The sequence below is a fragment of the Mytilus trossulus genome, chromosome 6, assembly GCF_036588685.1.
Source record: "Mytilus trossulus isolate FHL-02 chromosome 6, PNRI_Mtr1.1.1.hap1, whole genome shotgun sequence".
NCBI lineage: Eukaryota > Metazoa > Mollusca > Bivalvia > Mytilida > Mytilidae > Mytilus > Mytilus trossulus.
The window spans coordinates 57,386,478-57,406,680 of NC_086378.1; the positions used below are offsets into that span (position 1 = coordinate 57,386,478).

Below are 20,203 nucleotides of genomic sequence, written 5' to 3' on the forward strand. Positions count from 1 at the left end.
AAACATTTGACAGTATACTGAATACATTCCAATTAAAATTCATTCTCCGTAATTGCTCCTCATTTTTCTTTCAGTTGTTTTATGTGTCGCGCGACATATCATATAAACTTTATTGCAAAAAAAAAAATGCAAACATAGTACATTGTATACACAAGTGACAAGAAACATAATACATGATAAATGTTTTAAAAAACTCAAACACTTGAACGAAAATGAGGAGCAAGTGCGGACAACTAATAGTCATTTATTTTGATTGTTTCCAGTATTGTTGTAAACAAACATGATCGTGTAACCTCTTGCATTCTTTTTGTGTCTGTCGGGATCCTATAGCCCAGTGGTTTTCATTGCATTGTTGCCGTTATATCTTATTTAATAATGTAATTTGCATTATTTCTTTCATTAGTCGTTCCCTTAAAATCTCTCCCTTTCTTTTATTCATGGTAACCATAATATCTTACTATACGGAATAAGTGTTGATAATCAATGAAGTTCATAAGGTATCATGTAGTCTTACATCCTCATTGCTTTATTCTATGATTGATTGATATCTAAACAGCAGCTTTAACACAAATTTTTAAATAACATTTTCTGTATACGGCTTAACTTGAGAGCTATATAACATACACTTAGTCCCTGTTATTGCAGCTCCATAAAATTCTGATTTCTGGGACATCGGATCTTAATATTAATAAGAATTATTGATTAAGGGGATTACTTTTTTTATTTTATGTTTTAAGTTATAGATAGGGTTCACTCATATAATTGGAAAAAAAGGAAAAGAAAAAAGAAATTGTACTACATGTTTATTTAAATATTACTCAGTCTTTTAAATTAGTTTCCTGTGTTGGGTTTGGTAGACTGTTGTGTGTCTTTTGTTGCGTCTAGTTTTTTGCCCGTTCATTTTAGTTTATTTTCAAGGTATAATTTTTCATACCCCTTTGATATATCTTCTGTCATTTTTTTTTAATACAATTGTAAATATTTTGTGATATATATGTCGTGTACAAGTTGCGATTTTGTACAGGTTATAACATGTACAAAAATGTTGTACATGTTATAACTTGTATAATGCAAAAATACAAGTTATAACATGTACAAAAGTACCTCATACATGTTATAACCTGTACAAAATATTGCTTAAAAATGGTTTTAACTTGTACAAAATTTATAAGATAAATCTTAATGAAGTAAAATATACATTTAAATTCACCCATGCATAAAGAACAACAATAAAAAGGCCTGTCTTTTCCCGTAGAGGACAATGATCACAAAGTTTCAGGAATATATGTTTCATGACTTATATTGGCAAAATGTTTTTTCATGTAATTGTATGTTTTATGCAGTCCATCATGGCGTAAATAAGTGCGACACTATTTACTATAAGCTTGCACTTCCTAAATGACAATTACATTAAATACTAGTTCTAGTAACTAATCAAATGGATCTACTCTTCAACATTTTTGGCCTCAGCATGTCACTTATGTAAATTTATAACTCATTTTTTTTTATAAACTATAAGATCATTGCATGAGGCGAATGTCATTTTGATATTTTAAATATATATCCTCTACTTTGAAAACATGTCTTTGTGGCATTTGGATGTTGTCTGCACCATGGGCGGGTTGTTATCTTTTAGACACATACCCCATGTGCATTCCCAATTTTATTTGTAGACATCTATCCTGGCTATCTTCTTATGTCTTTTAGTGTCAACTAGAATGAAAGTATTTTACTATTGCCTTGAAAGTAGACACTCGCAATTATAATTCATCAAATAAAGATATGACCATAGATAGACATAACAGTATCATAAGACATGTTCTGAGATATATAATAAGATATGTCCTAAGATATATCTTATGACAGGTCTTAGTAATGCTTTGTAATACCGACCCTGGCCATTAACGATATCAAAAAAGGACAAAACACACTAACATGAAGGAATAATAAAAAAGTTATGAAAATATTAATGAGGTTAATAACGTCTGTTACAAGAATAGAGACATATCCTTATTTTTCGATTTATATATGTCGTGTACAAAAATATTGTTCATGTTATAACTTGTATGATGCAAAAATACAAGTTATTATAACATGTACAAAAGTACCGCATACATGTTATAACCTGTACAAAATATTGCTTAAAATTGGTTTTAACTTGTACAAAATTTAAAATAAATCTTAAAGAAGTAAAATATACATTTAAATTCACCAATGCACAAAGAACAACAACAAAAAGGCCATATTATACGTGTCTTTTTCTGTAAAAGACAATGATCACAAAGTTTCAGAAATATATGTTTCATGAATAATGTTGGCAAAATGTGTTTTCATGTAATTGTATGTTTTATGCAGTCCATCATGGTTTACATAAGTGTGAAACTATTTACTTAAAGCTTGCATTCCTCAATGACAATTACATTATATACTAGTTTTTAAATTCTTCCAAAAATATTTAAAAACGATTCTTAATAATTTTGGGAAATACTCCTCCCTCTCGTTTTTATACGACCGCAAATTTTGAAAAAATTTTCGTCGTATATTGCTATCACGTTGGCGTCGTCGTCGTCGTCGTCGTCGTCGTCGTCGTCGTCCGAATACTTTTAGTTTTCGCACTCTAACTTTAGTAAAAGTGAATAGAAATCTATGAAATTTTAACACAAGGTATATGACCATAAAAGGAAGGCTGGTATTGATTTTGGGAGTTTTGGTCCCAACATTTTAGGAAATAGGGGCCAAAAAGGGCCCAAATAAGCATTATTCTTGGTTTTCGCACAATAACTTTAGTTTAAGTAAATTGAAATCAATGAAATTTAAACACAATGTTTATGACCACAAAAGGAAGATTGGTATTGATTTTGGGAGTTTAGGTCCCAATAGTTTAGGAATAAGGGGCCAAAAAGGGACCCAAATAAGCATTTTTCTTGGTTTTCGCAACATAACTTTAGTTTAAGTAAATAGAAATCTATGAAATTTAAACACAAGGTTTATGACCATAAAAGGAAGGTTGGTAAAGATTTTGGGAGTTTTGGTCCCAACAGTTTAGGAAAAAGGGGCCCAAAGGGTCCAAAATTAAACTTTGTTTGATTTCATCAAAATTGAATAATTGGGGTTCTTTGATATGCCGAATCTAACTGTGTATGTAGATTCTTAAATTTTGGTCATGTTTTCAAATTGGACTACATTAAGGTCCAAAGGGTCCAAAATTAAACTTAGTTTGATTTTGACAAAAAATGAATCGGTTGGGTTCTTTGATATGTTGAATCTAAAAATGTACTTAGATTCTTGAATATTGGCCCAGTTTTCAAGTTGGTCCAAATCTGGGTCCAAAATTAAACTTTATTTGATTTCATCAAAAATTGAATAAATGGGGTTCTTTGATATGCCAAATCTAACTGTGTATGTAGATTCTTCATTTTTGGTCCCGTTTTCAAATTGGCCTACATTAAGGTCTAAAGGGTCCATAATTAAACTAAGTTTGATTTTAACAAAAAATAAATTCTTGGGCCTCTTCGATATGCTGAATCTAAACATGTACTTAGATTTTTGATTATGGGCCCAGTTTTCAAGTTGGTCCAAATCAGGATCTAAAATTATTATATTAAGTATTGTGCAATAACAAGTCTTTTCAATTGCACAGTATTGTGCAATGGCAAGAAATATCTAATTTCACAATATTGTGAAATAGCATTTTTTTTTTAATTAGAGTTATCTTTCTTTGTCCAGAATAGTAAGCAAGAAATATCTTATTGCAAGATTTTTTTTTAATTAGAGTTATCTTTCTTTGTCCAGAATCAACTTAAATCTTTGTTATATACAATATACAATGTATATTCACTTTTTACTACCAACTGATAAATTTAAATAATCTTTACCATTCAGTGATAACAAGCAGTTTTTTTACATCTTAATATTTTATGATGTATTTAAATGAGTAGTTATTGTTGCAAACTCCATTAGAAAATTTTAATTGAGATTAGTTTTAGAATAAGGGAAAGGGGGATGTGATTAAAAAATTGGGTTCAATTTTTCTCATTTGAAATTTCATAAATAAAAAGAAAATGTCTTCAAACATTTTTTTGAGAGGATTAATATTCAACAGCATAGTGAATTGCTCTAAGAGAAAACAAAAATTTTAAGTTCATTAGAACACATTCATTCTGTGTCAGAAACCTATGCTGTGTCAACTTTTTAATCACAATCCAAATTTAGAGCTGAATCCAGCTTGAATGTTGTGTCCATACTTGCCCCAACTGTTCAGGGTTCAACCTCTGCGGTCGTATAAAGCTACGCCCTGCGAAGCATCTGGTTATAGCATACAAAGACTAAAATAATGTCTTATATGCTTACTCTGTAAAAGCAAGAGAGAGTTGAAATAGTTTTAATTGGACAACGCTTCATTTTCAATATCTTTGGATCTACTCTTCAACATTTTTGGTCTCCAGCATGACTTATGTAAATTTATAACTCACGTTTTGTTTATAAACTATAAGATCATTGCATGAGGCGAATGTCAGTTTGATGTTTTAATTATATATCCTCTACTTTGAAAGCATTTATTTGTAGCCTTTGTATGTTGTCTGCTCCATTGGCGGGTTGTTGTCGTTAGAGACCTACCCGATTTCAATTCCCAATTTTTTTTGTAGACACATCTATCCTGGATATCTTCTTATGTCTTTTAGGGTCAACTAGATTAAAAGTATTTTACTATTGCCTTCAAAGTGGACACTCACAATTATAATTCATCAAATAAAGATATGTCCAAAGATAGTCGTAGGAGGATCATAAGACATGTCTATATCTTAGAACAGGTCTTAGGAATGCTTCGTAATACCGACCCCTGGACATTAACTGTATCAAAAAAGGACAATAACTGTATCAAAAAAGGACAAAACACACTAACATGAAGGAATAATATAAAAGTTATGAAAAGGTTATTGAGGTCATTAGCCAATATCATCTGTTGCGATAATAGGAAAATATCCTTATTTTTCAATTTTGTACAAGTTAAAATCATTTTTAAGCAATATTTTGTACAGATTACAACATGAATGAGGTACTTTTGTACATGTTTTAACTTGTATTTTTGCATTATACAACTTTTAACATGTACAATATTTTTGTACATTTTATAACCTGTACAAAATTGCAACTTGTACAAGAGATTCTTTATTTCTTAAACACCATAAAGATACAATGGTACAAAGAAGTTCATCAAAAGTCATATAACATAACACAAACACACATGACAAGATGAGATGAAAATATCAAATAATACATGATAAACAGTATAGTAAAGAAGAGTGGTGATTAACCAGGAAGACTCACTTGAAAAGTTATAACCCTGATAAATTTGCACAGCTTTTTCAACTTGTTTTTAATTTTTAACTGAAATAGTTTTTCAAATTTAAGTATGTTACATCTGTGCAAGAAAAAAGTATCCAAATATTGTGCTCGAAATTTTGCCAAAGAACTACACTGCAAAGTGTAATGAAATTCATCACCAATCTCGTTACAATGACATAAGTTACAATATCTAAGGTTTCGCTCAATCTTATTCCATCTACCAGTTTCGATGGGTAACTTATGGTTACTCGTACGAAATCTACAATATGTTATTCTATCACGACATATATATATTCTTAATTTCCCAGTTTAATACACCGTGTTAACGGTAATATACCGTCCTATTTTAGGATAATTTAGATATGACTGTATTTATTTATTGTATATTTTAATCATTTATTATTATCTATGTATACTTATTCTTTGAGTTGTAATGCTTATGAATAAAGTAAAATTATTATCATTATTATAGTTTCCTTTATGCATATTTTGTCTAATAGTAATTATTAAATTGTAAAACATTATGCTCTCAAGAGGTCATATTAACACTTTGATTAGTTAATACAATTACTAAATTATATTGTTTTGTATATGATTTTATTCACCTGTTTTCCGAATTTTAACAACTGTGCTTAAACATGAATAGAAAATCGAGTTTTGGTTCAATTGTCCATATGAGTCATTCTTTATTCATTAATTTTGTTCGGTGTTCGAACACAGAGCAAGCTAATTATCACTTTATATAAGCGAATAACTACTTACAGTCGTCGACCGCCGACGCTTTCATACGAAAATGCTGGCCTGAGTCCTTTCGGATATTTTTTGACAACAGTATGCGAGACATAGGTATTTCTGTACTTTCAGACGACGGCATACAACATAGGAGATGTACGAGTAATTGTCTATACTTCCGGTTAATGGCGGCGCACATGGAAAAATAATAGTAGCCAAAAAACCTGATTTCTGATGCAATGAAAATCTCCAATATTAACTTACTATAGCTAAACATACATAAAACAGTGTCAAATATTATATTACGCTTATACAAAAGCCCACTAGAACTAGTAAACATAAAATGGCACAAAGTGAAACTAGCGACTTGCAAAACACGTGTGACGACAAACAGATCACATTTGACTTGAGCAAAAAATCTATGTGGTACTGGCGAAGGGCATTGCTGTTGAGATATCATATTGATTTAGGAAAATTTCCAAACGTAACTGTGAAATGGTCAGACTATGACAAATCATCTAAAATACTCAATTTACATGACGATGAACGACCATTCGAAGAAAAGACCCCCTCCCAGTCTCTCAACAAATCTACAGTGTAAGTATTCCACCACAACACCAAACTTATCACAATAACTATCTACTATTCAACCAAAAGATGCCTTGTACAAGGGAACTCTTGTCAAAAATGGGTGGAAAAAGAATTCTTTGATTTGAAAGAATGCATAAACAACTGTATAAAGGAGGATAACTCCAAGATAAATATTGACAATGTCTTTCGACAACTTCAAAACTCAAACATTCCTATAGAAGCTGAATATGATGAAAATGAGGAAACAACACCTAAACTAATTGAGGAAACAACTCCTAAACAAATAGATGAGAGCTCTGATGAATCTCTCCAACCTCAAAATGACAAAAACAATAATGAAAACATAAAACAAAACAATAACTTTACCAATACCATGAATACAGAAAGTGAAAATCAACAAGTTGTATATGCCTTTCATTCACTTGAAAACAAATTGATAGACTGCCATCTACAATATAGTGAAAAAAATAGAACATTTGGCAACACTAATAATAATAATGGAAGAAAAACTAATATTACAGGCTAAGGAGCAGGAAGAAATTAGAAACAAAAATATGGAGCTAAGTAAAATCAATAAAAGGCTTGCAAATATTGAAGAACATATAAACAAAAACTCTATTGATATAGCCAGAACAACTAACACCATAGAGAAAAGTGTCTCTGATATTAGAAATCCTGCATATGATAAGGAACAATCTGAAAAATTAAGTAATATTCAAGATACTCTTACAAAAGTGGAAAAAATCTGTGCAACTGTAAGTAAAAATACAGTTGAAGATCAACAAAAAGAAAAAAAACCAAATATATGACAAACCTAGTACAAATCAAAGTCATGAACAAATTACAACTAGAAGTAAACAGAGACGAGATAACTTTCAAGTAACAGAAACCCGTGACCATCATCAGAGTAAGAATAATCCAAAAGAGAGCCACTCAATTAACTTATGGATTGTAGGCTCATCAGTGGTGAAAGATCTGCGAAAAAATCGAATATACAGATACAAGAAAACCAATATTACTACTCTGCATGATTAAACCATTCGAGGTGCAAGTGAATTTCTATTAACAGGAAAGCTTAAAGCAAACAACATTGCTTTTCACGTCGGATCAAACGACCTAGAAGAAAGTACACCTGAGGACGTGGCTAAAAATATGGAAAGACTTATATTAGATACACAGAGACTTGTCCCAGGGAGCAACATCATAATAAATGCTATATTGCCTAGATTTTATAGAAACGCACATTCAAGCAAAACTTATGAATCAAAAAGATCCAAATGTAACAGCATGCTTTCAGATCTATGTAATGAATATAGTCTTAAATTTGTCAAACATGAAAATTTCGTACAATTTCACTTCACAGACGGCATCCATTTAAACCAAAATGATGGTATCCCACTATATGTAAGAAATTTAAAACATGTAGTAAACCCACTACTGGGAGTAATAAATGATCAACAGAACTTTGAAAATCATCAATTTCCTAGGCAACGTAATCAACAGTTCCGTAGAGAAAATGGTAATCACTTCTACAAACATCCAAATCCATATGATGAACGTCCAAATCGATATGACGAAGAAAACCATCAAAGTGCTACTTACATGTATGACAATAGCAATAATTTTTATGAAAGAGAAACAAATCACCAAAATGCTTCACATGACAAACACAACAATTATTACCAAAGCTATGATGACAATTTAAGCAATAATGGCATAAACATGCGACTACTCAAACTAGCACTTGAAGGTTTGAAATAGAAATTCTTAATGTTGCTATGAATTTACATTTGAAATTTGAAACTGTATATGAATTTTGTTTACTTATAATTAAGGAAACTACAAGTTATATTCATTTTATTAATACTGATATTATAATTTTTAATTGACCTAGGTAAGGTCTTGATATTCACCCAACAACACACATGTGCTGAAAAATGTACACACATGTAACATCTGACATGTTCATAAATTGTATAACATTCTAATTTCTGAAACAAATAGAGTTATCTTTCTTTGTATAGCTAATACATAAATACTATAATGTGAATATTTTATTTTCTGGTTTTGATTTTTTTTGTTATTTTTTATATATTGTTGTTGTTGTTTTTTTCCTTCTATAGCTGTATAGTATGTTAACATGATACAATTACTAGATTTCAAAATATCATAATATTTATTTAAACATGTTTTAACTTGAAATGAAAAAAGAAAAGAATAATTTTGAAACAAAATATCTTTAATACTCAATATATTGATTTGCATCAGTTATCTAATTTTTTTCTGATCATTGAAAAAATATTGTAATAAATGAAAATGAATGTTGTTAACAACAACCAAATTAGCATATCTGCATGGAATATACACGGCTGAGGCGATAAAACAAATGATGAGTTCTTTTCAAAACAAATCAAAAGTGACATTAATATTTTACTAGAAACTTGGAAAGGCGAATCCAAAGAATATACCATCCCTGGCTTTAACATTATAAGCAAAATACGTAAAAAGAATAAACGTGGAAAAAGATATAGTGGGGGCATTATAATATTTTACAAAAATAGCATACATCAAGGTTTAACCTATGTTAAAAATGGATCTTTATCAAATAATAGACTATGATTAAAACTCGATAAAAACTTCTTTGGATTGTCTAACGACATATATATATATGTGCTGTATATATTCCTCCTGTTAGTTCTACTCATTATGATGATGATTTTTTACAACTTGAAAAAGAAATAAACATTTTTTCTAAAAAAGGGAAAGTTGTACTTTTAGGAGATTTTAATTCTAGAACTGGAGATAAATTAGACTATATTAAAGATGACAGCCTAGACATAAATAATTTTGCTATTACCAGATGAATATAAAATAGATAACTGTTTTAATAGATATAGCTGTGACAAAGTTGTCAACGGACAAGGTGTAAATTTACTTGATTTATCTACATCGTCAAGCCTACGTATATTAAATGGTAGATATATTGGTGATATATTGGGAAATTTTACTTGTATGACAAGCAATGGTTCAAGTGTTGTAGATTATGCTATTGTAAGTGAGAGTCTCCTTTCCTCAGTTGAATATTTTAAAACACATGAGTTTAATTATCTATCAGATCATGTAAAAATTGAGATTTTCTTGAAATGTATGCAAAGAGAATATAATTTTGATGTCTTTGAAAATTCAAATTGGTCTAGCTATAAATCGTTCAAGTGGGACTCGCAAAAATCTAAATTAAAATTGCTTGACCATTTATCAGATGAAACTGTTCTGAACAATATTTTAAACTTTGAAATGCAAACCTTCAGTAATGATCAAAGAGGTGTTGATGATGAAACAAATAAACTAACAACTATTTTATGTAATTTAGCTGAAAATTCATGTGTAATTAAAAGAAAAAACTTTAAGAAGAGTAAACCAAAAAATAAACAACCGTGGTCAGATAATGCAATAACAGATTTAAAACATCAAATAAATGCCATCGGCAGAAATATTAAAGCAAATCCATTTGATAAAACATATAAAACTAGATATTTTAACCTTCTAAAAACTTTTAAAAAGATGATAAAACAAAAAAAGCTAAATATAAAACGGATATTTTTAAAAGACTTGAAAACTGTTTTAAAAATAATTCAGAGGAATATTGGAAAATTCTTAAAGAAATGAACAAGACCACAAAACATGAAGATAATTCTGAAGAAATTTTTAAAAACTTAGAAGAGCTAGAAAAACATTTTCAAAACCAAGGAAACTGCTCTTCTGTCAACAAAGAATTTAAAAAAAACCATAGAAACAGAATTTAAAAACATTGAAGATAAAATGTTATATTTAAACACCACTGACAAACCTTTTACAATATTAGAGGTTAAAATTGTTATAAATAAACTAAAAACAGGTAAATCTTCAGGACCTGATAAAATCTTAAATGAAATTATTAAATTCAGTAGCCCTGTTACACTTAAATCTTTTACAAAACTTTTCAATGCTATACTAAAATCTGGATGCTATCCTAAACTATGGGAAAAATCATATATTATTCCAATTCATAAATCAGGAGACAAATATGATTTAAATAATTATAGAGGAATTGCTCTAATGAGCTGTTTGTCAAAAGTATTTAGTGCATTGTTAAGTAATAGACTAAATAAACATATGGAATCCAAATATAACCACTCACAGTTTGGATTTCGAGAGAATCATAGAACTTCTGATAGCTTATTTATTCTTAAATCTATTATAAATAAATACCTTCATAAAAATAAAAAGAAAATATATATTTGCTTCATAGACTTTAAAAAAGCCTTTGACTCTCTTTGGCGGCTAGGACTAATGTATAAATTGTGTAAACTAGGAGTTGGTTAACACATCTTTAACATTATTAAAGCACAAGTCGATCATACTCTTGGTTCTTTCAAACATAAGAACTCAGAGTCTAAACATTTTATTATAGATAAAGGTGTAAGACAAGGAGATTCTTTAAGCTCCACTTTATTTAATATTTTTATTAATGACTTAAGTCAGATATTTGAAAAGCCAAACTCTACCCCTGTAAAACTTATAAATTCAGACATAGGACGTCTTCTATTTGCAGATGACTTAATCATATTATCAGAGAGCGAAAACGGTCTGCAAAATAGTTTAAAATAATCTCTCTGAGTATTGTGATAAATGGCAATTAACAGTTAATACAAAAAAATCTAAAACCATGATACTACAAAATAACCCAAGTAAAATAAATAAACCCTTTTTGAAATTTAAAGGAAAATACCTTGATAAAGTATATGAATATAAATACCTTGGATGTGTTATAACATCTAATGGCAGTCTAATTAGTTGAAGTTCAGATCTTGCAAAAAAAAGCAAGAAAAGTTTTATTTGCTATTAACTCTTACTCATCAGGCTTTGGACAACTTCCTGTGAGAGTGTCTTGCAACCTTTTTGAAACTTTGGTCAAACCTATTTTAACATATAAAGTTAGTGAAATATGCTATATGGACACTTATATTCAATTGTATAGAGCTAAACTCCGAGCTAACAAAAATAGCTCAACACCAGATGCTATTCATTTTATTGATAAAACTGTTTTAGAAAAAAACCAGCTACATTTTATGAAACAAGTACTGAGGACAAAAAGAAGCTCAACAAATCTAGCTGTTAGAAATGAACTAGGACTTTTGCCATTAGAAACTTTCATAAAAACCCAAACTATGATGTACCTATCTAGATTAAATAATGAAAATCTAAACCCACTTCTTAATGAAGCCTTTAAATTAACTAAAAGTTTAGATACCAAGGGAACATACTCTTGGTATACTTTTGCAAAAAATGTGTCACAAGATATAAATATTGACATTAAACTTATTGAGGAAACTAAAACTTTAAAACAGACTAAAATGTTAAAACCCCAATTAAAAAAAAGTTATATCAACTATTATCAAACTCTTATTGATGATAAAATAAATAACTTAAATGAAAATAATAAAATATATCTATATAAATTTCTTAAATCTAATATAAATAACCAAATGCAATACTACCTATCACACCCAAGTAAAGAGACAAGAAAAATGTTAACCAAATTTAGAATAAGCGAACATTGTCTCTTCATAGAAACTGGACGATATACCAAAATACCACGAAATGAAAGAAAATGTAAAATATGTAATATCTTAGACGATGAATTTCATTTTTTCTTCAACTGTAAAATAAATGAAAATATATTAGAACTGAGGAAAGGAGAACAGTAACTGTTTTTATCATATTTCTTATAATATTGTCGAGTTTTCATTATGTTTCATTATGTTTGTTTGTCAATGTATTTGCCACAACCAAAATTGTTTTTTGTATGTTTTGCAAATAAAGATATTATTATTATAAAACTTTATAAATTTCAAAAGATACAAGACCTGGATAATTCATACATTGGTTGCAGATACATGTACATAGACCTAATTTTACGAAATCTTTGTCTGTCATAGGATCAAGGTCGTTGATTCATATACGATCTCATTTTCGTGATTCAGCAACTGCCTGTAAACTTTTTTTTTGCCGTTTGATTTTTCCCTTGTGACAAATACAATGTTATATCTAATGTCTTTCCTCTACGCGAGGAAAGACCTTATTGTTTTTCGCATGTTTTTTTTCTTTTTTTTTTTACTTTCAGCATTTCTTTTACATGGCCTCCCCCCGTTTCTATTGGAGTTACCAAATTTGGACCATCAGTAGATCTCATCAGGAAGTATTACCAGATTAGGCTGTGTAGGATTTCATCATCCCCTGTAGAAGTTATCTCCTTTTTATTGTTTTTTTTTCGACATGACCCCCCCCCCCCCCTCGTTGTTTTTAAAGATATCATGATCTTATCTGGACAAAAGGTAGATCTCATCATGATGTATTATAATATTAGGCTGCGTAAGATTTCATCATCCCCTTTGAGAGTTATGTCCCCTTGAAGCAATTTCTTTTATTTGCATTTTTCTTTAAAAGTATTAGAGATAGAATTGATTTGAAAATGGCAGCATGTACAAGAACAGATGGCAATGTTTATAAACATAAACAATTAATTTGTTACTAAGCTTCATAAGGAGTTATTTCCCTTTACAAATTATAAATAATTTTTGAAAAATTCTATTTCGAAAACCAGAAGTCATAGAGACTTGGAATCTTCACCAATAATCTTTAATTCATGTGTCCTTTAATATGCACGCAAGGTCAAAGGTCACCGAGTGCAGAAAAAAATTACGCTGCAATTTTAAGCTAACATATAAGGAAAACGATTTGCTGCATACATACAGCATATAAATTGTTTCTCTTGACGAGCTCTACATTTTATACAATAAACCCAAAAATGTCCGACCGTTTGTTCAAACGTTTCAACGGGATGATTCTTAAAAGTATAGTATTGTGTGTATATATTTTTAAAGATAACAGATATTAACCTACTATAAACTGTAAAGATGATCAGTAATTCAAGACCTTCAATTTGAGGTCAATCACCGTAAATGTCAGGTCATGATGAAATTTCACCTTGACCTTCACAGTATACAATGACCTTGAACTTGTGATATTTGAAAGGTCAAGTGGTCCTAAGTTGAATGGTGGTAGTCCCATGTCTCCACGACGTCCGGTTCTCAAGTTTGGTATTGTATCATATATTTGATGATTCATTGTGGCATTGATGAACTTTGGAATTGTCCCAATTTTTTTTCTACAATGATGTGCTTCAACATGCTAAACTTTCAATGATTTTCTCGATAACACCTGATTAACAGACTTTAGCCAACCCGATTAACAGACCAACCGTCGATATAGTCGCAAACTCAATATAGATAACCGACCAATCTCTCGGTTAGCCGAGTGTCGGCCGTGAGGAGGGATGTTGTGCAATATTGTTGATAAGTGTATCGTTTTTTTTCCCTCATGTGATGTATAACAAAGTAGTCATAATTAAAAGAAATGAAATATGTTGTTATAAAAAATTAAACCAAATAAACTAATCAAATATTCTAGGATTTAATTTTGTATTTTCGCCAAACGAGCGGTTCGTCTACAAAAGACTCATCAGTGACGCCCGAATCCAAAAAGTTAAAAGGGCAAAAAAATAAATACGAAGTTAAAGGCCATTGACAACCAAAATTCCTAAAAGTTTGCCAAATACAGCTAAGGTAATCTATTCCTGAGGTAGAGAAGTCTTAGTATTTCAAAGTTTAAAAAAAATAGTTAAACGTTTGGAACAGAACAATAGACGAGACTATCAAGTTTTGGTGTTTTAAATATGACAGTGTTTGTGTACAGCTATTCGTGTAAGAGGAGGGTTGGGCACTCACATGCATGTAAACGCCGCTTTATTCTTCATTCCGTCCAAAGACATCCACTTGTAACTCATAGGTTGTCGTTGTTTTTCCGTTCATTGTTTAAGTATGAATCAAGCTTTTTGTTTAATCATTTAATTGTTTCATCATTTTGTTGTTTGTTATCTATACTATTAAACGAGAAGACCTAATTTTTGGTGTCGCTTCTCTTCTTTCCACAATAAATTAAGCAACACGCCTCTGTGTCCTAAAGGTACAGTGTATAGTGGCATTTGTCATCCATTCATATGATTATTCAGATTGAGTTATTTTTGGAGAAAAACGAGAAAAAAGGCATCCGGATATTGTTCCGTCATTGGACGAAATTTTAAGTAAGATTAGACTTCCGGTTTGCATTTTCTGTATACTTTGAACATACATATACAAAGAATAAAGCGTATTTTCAAAATTCTATCTGCTATCATTTTCTTTTTAGTTAACTATCCACGGCAGTCACAGAGTTTATTAAATAGAGAGGGTCTGTATACTTTTCTGTATACTTTGAACATACGTATACACAGAATAAAGTGTATTTTCAAAATTCTATCTGCTATCATTTTCAAGTTAACTATCCACGGCATTCACAGAGTTTATTAAATAGAGAGGGTCTGTATACTTTATCAATGACCACTATGGATCGATTGGTAAACTTCGAATATACAAAGAATAAAGTGTATTTTCAAAATTCTATCTTCTATCATTTTCAAGTTAACTATCCACGGCAGTCACAGAGTTTATTAAATAGAGAGGGTCTGTATACTTTTCTGTATACTTTGAACATATATATACAAAGAATAAAGTGCATTTTCAAAATTCTATATGCTATCATTTTCAAGTTTACTATCCACGGCATTCACAGAGTTTATTAAATAGAGAGGGTCTGTATACTTTATCAATGACCACTATGGATCGATTAGTAAACTTCGAATTGAAAGTAAATACACTATATTTATATAGTAATGAATGTTCATAATATACAGATAAGCGCTACAATTATTCATATGAACTTTTGATACCTTTTTCTGAAAATTTTACAAAATTCATTGATTACAAAAAAAAGAAGATGTGGTATGATTGCCATGTTGAGACAACCCTCCACAAGAGACCAATATGACACAGATATTAACAACTTTAGGCTACCGTACGACCTTCAACAACGAGCAAAGCCCATACCGCATACTCAGTTTTAAAAGGCCCCGAACTGACAATGTAAAACAGTTCAAACCAGAAAACAAGCGGCCTTATTTATGTACAAAAAAATGAAGAAAAAACAAATATGTAACACATTAACAAACAACAACCACTGAATTACAGGCTCCTTACTTGAATGTGCATAACATACTTAATGTAAAATGTATGTTCATATTGAAATTGATAGAGAACCAAAAAATGGGAATATTGGAAATAAAGGAGGAGGGATAAAAAAAAAAGCATTTTCCTGTCCCCAATAACCTATGACTTATGATATTTTTGCTGAAATTTTCCAGTCATTCAATATTTTACAAAATTCTTCCAACAACACTTTACATACTTTAAACTACGCTCTGAATGCCCGCGATTTCGCGGGTGTGTTCTAGTTTCTTTTATTATAACTCCACGATATGTGTTTCACTCGTTGAGAAAGACCATTCAGTGACTTATATTTCAGATATCTCGGTTCAATTGTAATTTTGTATTTGAATAGTTGTCTATTTGTCAATCATATCAAACATATTATATTTCCTTCCTTATGAGCTATGCATTATATCTTAGGTAATTGGTTTGAATCACAAAGTAATAGATCTAGATCAATTCTGTATAAGCCAACTTTAGTTAACATCTTTAAAGAAAATAGCACTGTATACATTCAGGTCGTCCAAAGCGTATTTCCGGGATTAACTTCATCAAGAACGCATTATGCCATATATTTGACTGTGTGCATGAGTGTACGGGTAATAAGTTTTGATAAGGCAAAAAATAAGTAAGAGTGCGGAAACTTACAATCCGATTTGAAATCTATTCATAACAGTACTCAAATTAGAACCTTATCAGTTTTGATGGTAATTAACAATGTGAATAAGTTTAATAACATTTAGTAATTGAAAAATAAAATTAGGTTACGGAAGTGGCAAATCCAACATTTTTTCTCATTTATACAGGGACAATACTCGATAACGGTTGAAGAAATGTCACCCACATTCAAATTTAGAAATCATTGTGGATAAGTTTCTTTACATTAGGTTGGGGTAAACTAAACATAGAGGATGGGAACATACATACATTATTTTTCCTGTATTCATAATATATAGTTGCCAAACATTCCCGCTAGCCACTAGAATCAGAGAATCGTCTAAAATCTTAAGGTACATTGTAAGCTGTAAAACTCATAATCAACTTTGAAAATTGATTGAAGCAGTGACTTCAAAATATCAATTGCTTGTTTGCGTCCAATAGATATAGGAAGATGTGGTGTGAGTGCCAATGAGACAACTCTCAAGTACATATTTCAATTGGATTTCATGAGATGACAGACTGTATGCCGTATATCGGTATTTGACAGCAAAAGGTATAGAAGTCACACTTATTGAAAACAAGACCTATCTTTAAACAAGAGGCTCTCAAGAGCCTGAATCGCTGACCTTTAATTTTTTTTTGGTTAAATCTCTGATCAATGATTATTTTGGCTTTTCAATTTATTTTTAAATGTTCTTTGAATCGTCCTATTTTCTTAAAAAGCAAAGAAAAATCATTTTCTCCTATGTTCTATTTTAGCCATAGGAGCTATGTTTCTTGACAAACAAGGAAATAAAATATAATATTTATACTACATACTCTGAAACTCATTTAGCCTAAGTTTGGCTGAAATTGATACAGCAGTTTCAAAGGAGAAGATTTTTTAAAGTAAGTCAACATGATGAACAAATTGTGAAAAAAGTCTTTAAAGGGCAATAACTCCTTAAGGGGTCAATTGACAATTTTGGTCAAATTGACTTATTTGTAGATCTTACTTTGCTTAACATTTTTGCTATCAACAGTTTATCTGTATCTATAATTATATTCAAGATAATAACCAAAAACTGCAAAATTTCTTTAAAATCATCAATTCAGGGGCATTATACCTGCAAAACCAGTTACCCGATTCGGCTTAAAATTTCAGGACAGGTAGACCTTGACCTAATAAATACTTTAACTGCTTGTCTTATTTGCTCTAAATGCTGGAGTTTTTGAGATATAAGCCAAAAACTGCATTTTAACCTGTGTTTTATTTTTAGCCATGACGGCCATGTGTTTTGACGAAATAGAAAATGAAACACGAACTTTATTTTATACACCCTACTGATCATTCAGTTGCAGTTTGGTTGAATTTGGTTTAGTAGTTTTAGAGGAGAATATTTTTTAAAGTTAGCAAATATGATGAAAAAATTGTGAAAAATTGTCATTAAAGGACAATAACCCCTTAAGGGGTCAATTGACAATTTTGGTCATATAAAACTTATTTGTAGATCTTACTTTACTGATAATTTGTGCTGTTTACAGTTTATCTTTATCTATAATAATATTCAAGATAATGACAAAAAACTGCAAAATTTCCTTAAAATTACCAATTAAGTGGCAGCAACCCAACAATGGAATGTTTGATTCGTCTGAAAATTTCAGGGCTGATAGATCTTGACCTAATGAACAATTTTACACAATGTCAGATTTGCTCTAAATGCTTTCGTTTTTGAGATATAAGCCAAATGCTGCATTTGACCCCTATGTTCTATTTTTAGAAATGGCGACCATGTTTTTTGATAGATCAAATCGTCGGATACAATTTATAAACTAGATACCCTAAGAAACATTCAGTTAAGGTTTGGAAGTATTTGGCTAAGTAGTTTCAGAGGAGAAGATTCTTGAAATAGTTTACGACGACAGACGACGACGACGACGACGATAGACGACGACAGACGACGGACGACGGACGACGACGGACGCCAAATGATGCCATAAGCTCACATGGCTATGCCAGGTGAGCTAAACAGATATCCGACGTATTTAAATTTGAGTATATGTTTAAAACTAGCATTTCGATAACCTTCAGAAGCACAAAGATACCATTTAAATAACGTTTTCTCTGTTTGTGTTCAGTATTCTCGGTCCTCGTATCTCTCTGTTTACATTTACCAAAACCCCGCGGAAATCTCACATGCGTATAGGTGCGTTCTAAAAGTCATGTACGTTCTTACAACAAAGTTTACGTTACAAATTATATAATTGTCCCGAATAAGCTGTCACGCATGCAAAGAGCTATTGGAGAAACAATTATTTTAATAAAAATATAAATCTTTGTACGATATAGTTCAAATATTTATAGTTTTTCACTTGCTTTCCATCACGATATAATTAACGAGACGTTTTTTTCAAACACAACCAAATCACCCACCATGACAGCATTAAAATTTTTATTCCAATCACAGAAAGGATTTTCGAGCTAAGAATTATTATTAAATGCCTAGAATCTCCGGGGTAATTACTTAATTTATGTCTCTATTTTTACATTTGTATTTAAAATTTATACTGTGTTAATTTATTTGTATATGTCTCTGTACCATTGTACATTGGTTTACGAGAATAAAGATATATATAGCATGCGTATTCTGTTGCCATAGTTAAGCGTCTTTAAGTTCAAAGGGCACAAACCGAAACTATACCGACTACGTCGGAAAAAATCGACAAAGAGTTACGCGGACCCTCTGTTTCGACTGCGATTGCTGCTGTAACTGTCAAAGTGTAATATTGACTTCAAATGTGTGTCCATTTATCAGAAAAATACAGAATTTCAAAAGATATTAAAAGACTTTTAAACTTTTTCTTTACAGTCATGGTCTATTGACTTTAGAAACTTTTGCTAAGTTTTCATGTATTAGTTTGTGATTACGTCGGTTTATGGAGAACCACTAGTTGTAAGGCAATGATATTTGGTATGTAATTTTTTTAACATTTGCACATCTCAGTACCATGGATTTGTGTTACCCTGCCCCCTCAGTTATGATTATTGACCTTGACATTTTGCTTAGTTTACATGTACAAGTTTGCGTTTAGGTCAATTGAAAGGGAACTACTAGTACTTATGAAAATTCAATGGTATTTGGTATGCAGTTATTTTAGTATTGGCATATCTCATTTCCATGGAGATTGTTCAGCCATGTACCTTCAGCCATAATGGCTTAATATTTGCAAAACTTACATTTTTGTACATGTTAAAGTGTTGCTATTTTAATTTCAACATTTGCATCATAGAAATAACCAAAAAGCGAGACCTATATCTGTGATTATTTTAGTATATGCAGAGTTGGAAAGAAGAAGTGCGGTGGTTGTAGTGGGTAGCTATCTGTCATTTGCTTATCGTTTAACTTTAAATCAATCGGACATTTTTCAGGTTTATAGTGTTTTACATTCTACTGTGTTGTCTTTCAAACCTGACTATGTGAGCGAGCTGTCAATAGGGAACGAGTCTGCTATTGAAAGGACAAATGTACATATAGTGATATGGGTAACATCTTCTACCTGTGGATTAACTATATTACCAAAATGAACAAAGATGTTGTACAGGAGAAAATTAGCAGCTTTAATCATCCTACATGTATTAGAGTTCTAGTGTATCTAGTACATATCACCATTTTTCGTTACAGAAAGGCTTTAAACATGTTATAATATGAGTT

At 30.7% G+C, this 20,203-nt stretch overlaps 1 protein-coding gene across 1 annotated transcript; it reads left to right on the top strand.

Moving 5' to 3' along the window:
* The first annotated feature begins 7,166 nt into the window (after window positions 1-7,166).
* LOC134722837 (uncharacterized) lies at window positions 7,167-8,430 on the top strand. The gene is made up of 2 exons (XM_063586468.1): window positions 7,167-7,377; window positions 7,739-8,430. Exons 1-2 carry the CDS (start codon window positions 7,167-7,169, stop codon window positions 8,428-8,430), a joined length of 903 nt encoding a protein of 300 aa, XP_063442538.1.
* The last annotated feature ends 11,773 nt before the right edge of the window (window positions 8,431-20,203 follow it).

Coding starts and splice junctions, on each gene's coding strand:
- LOC134722837 (XM_063586468.1), top strand. CDS start 7,167: ATGGAAGAAAAACTAATATTACAGGCTAAGGAGCAGGAAGAAATTAGA. Junction 7,378..7,738: donor GGAACAATCTGAAAAATTAA/GTAATATTCAAG, acceptor TTCTATTAACAG/GAAAGCTTAAAGCAAACAAC.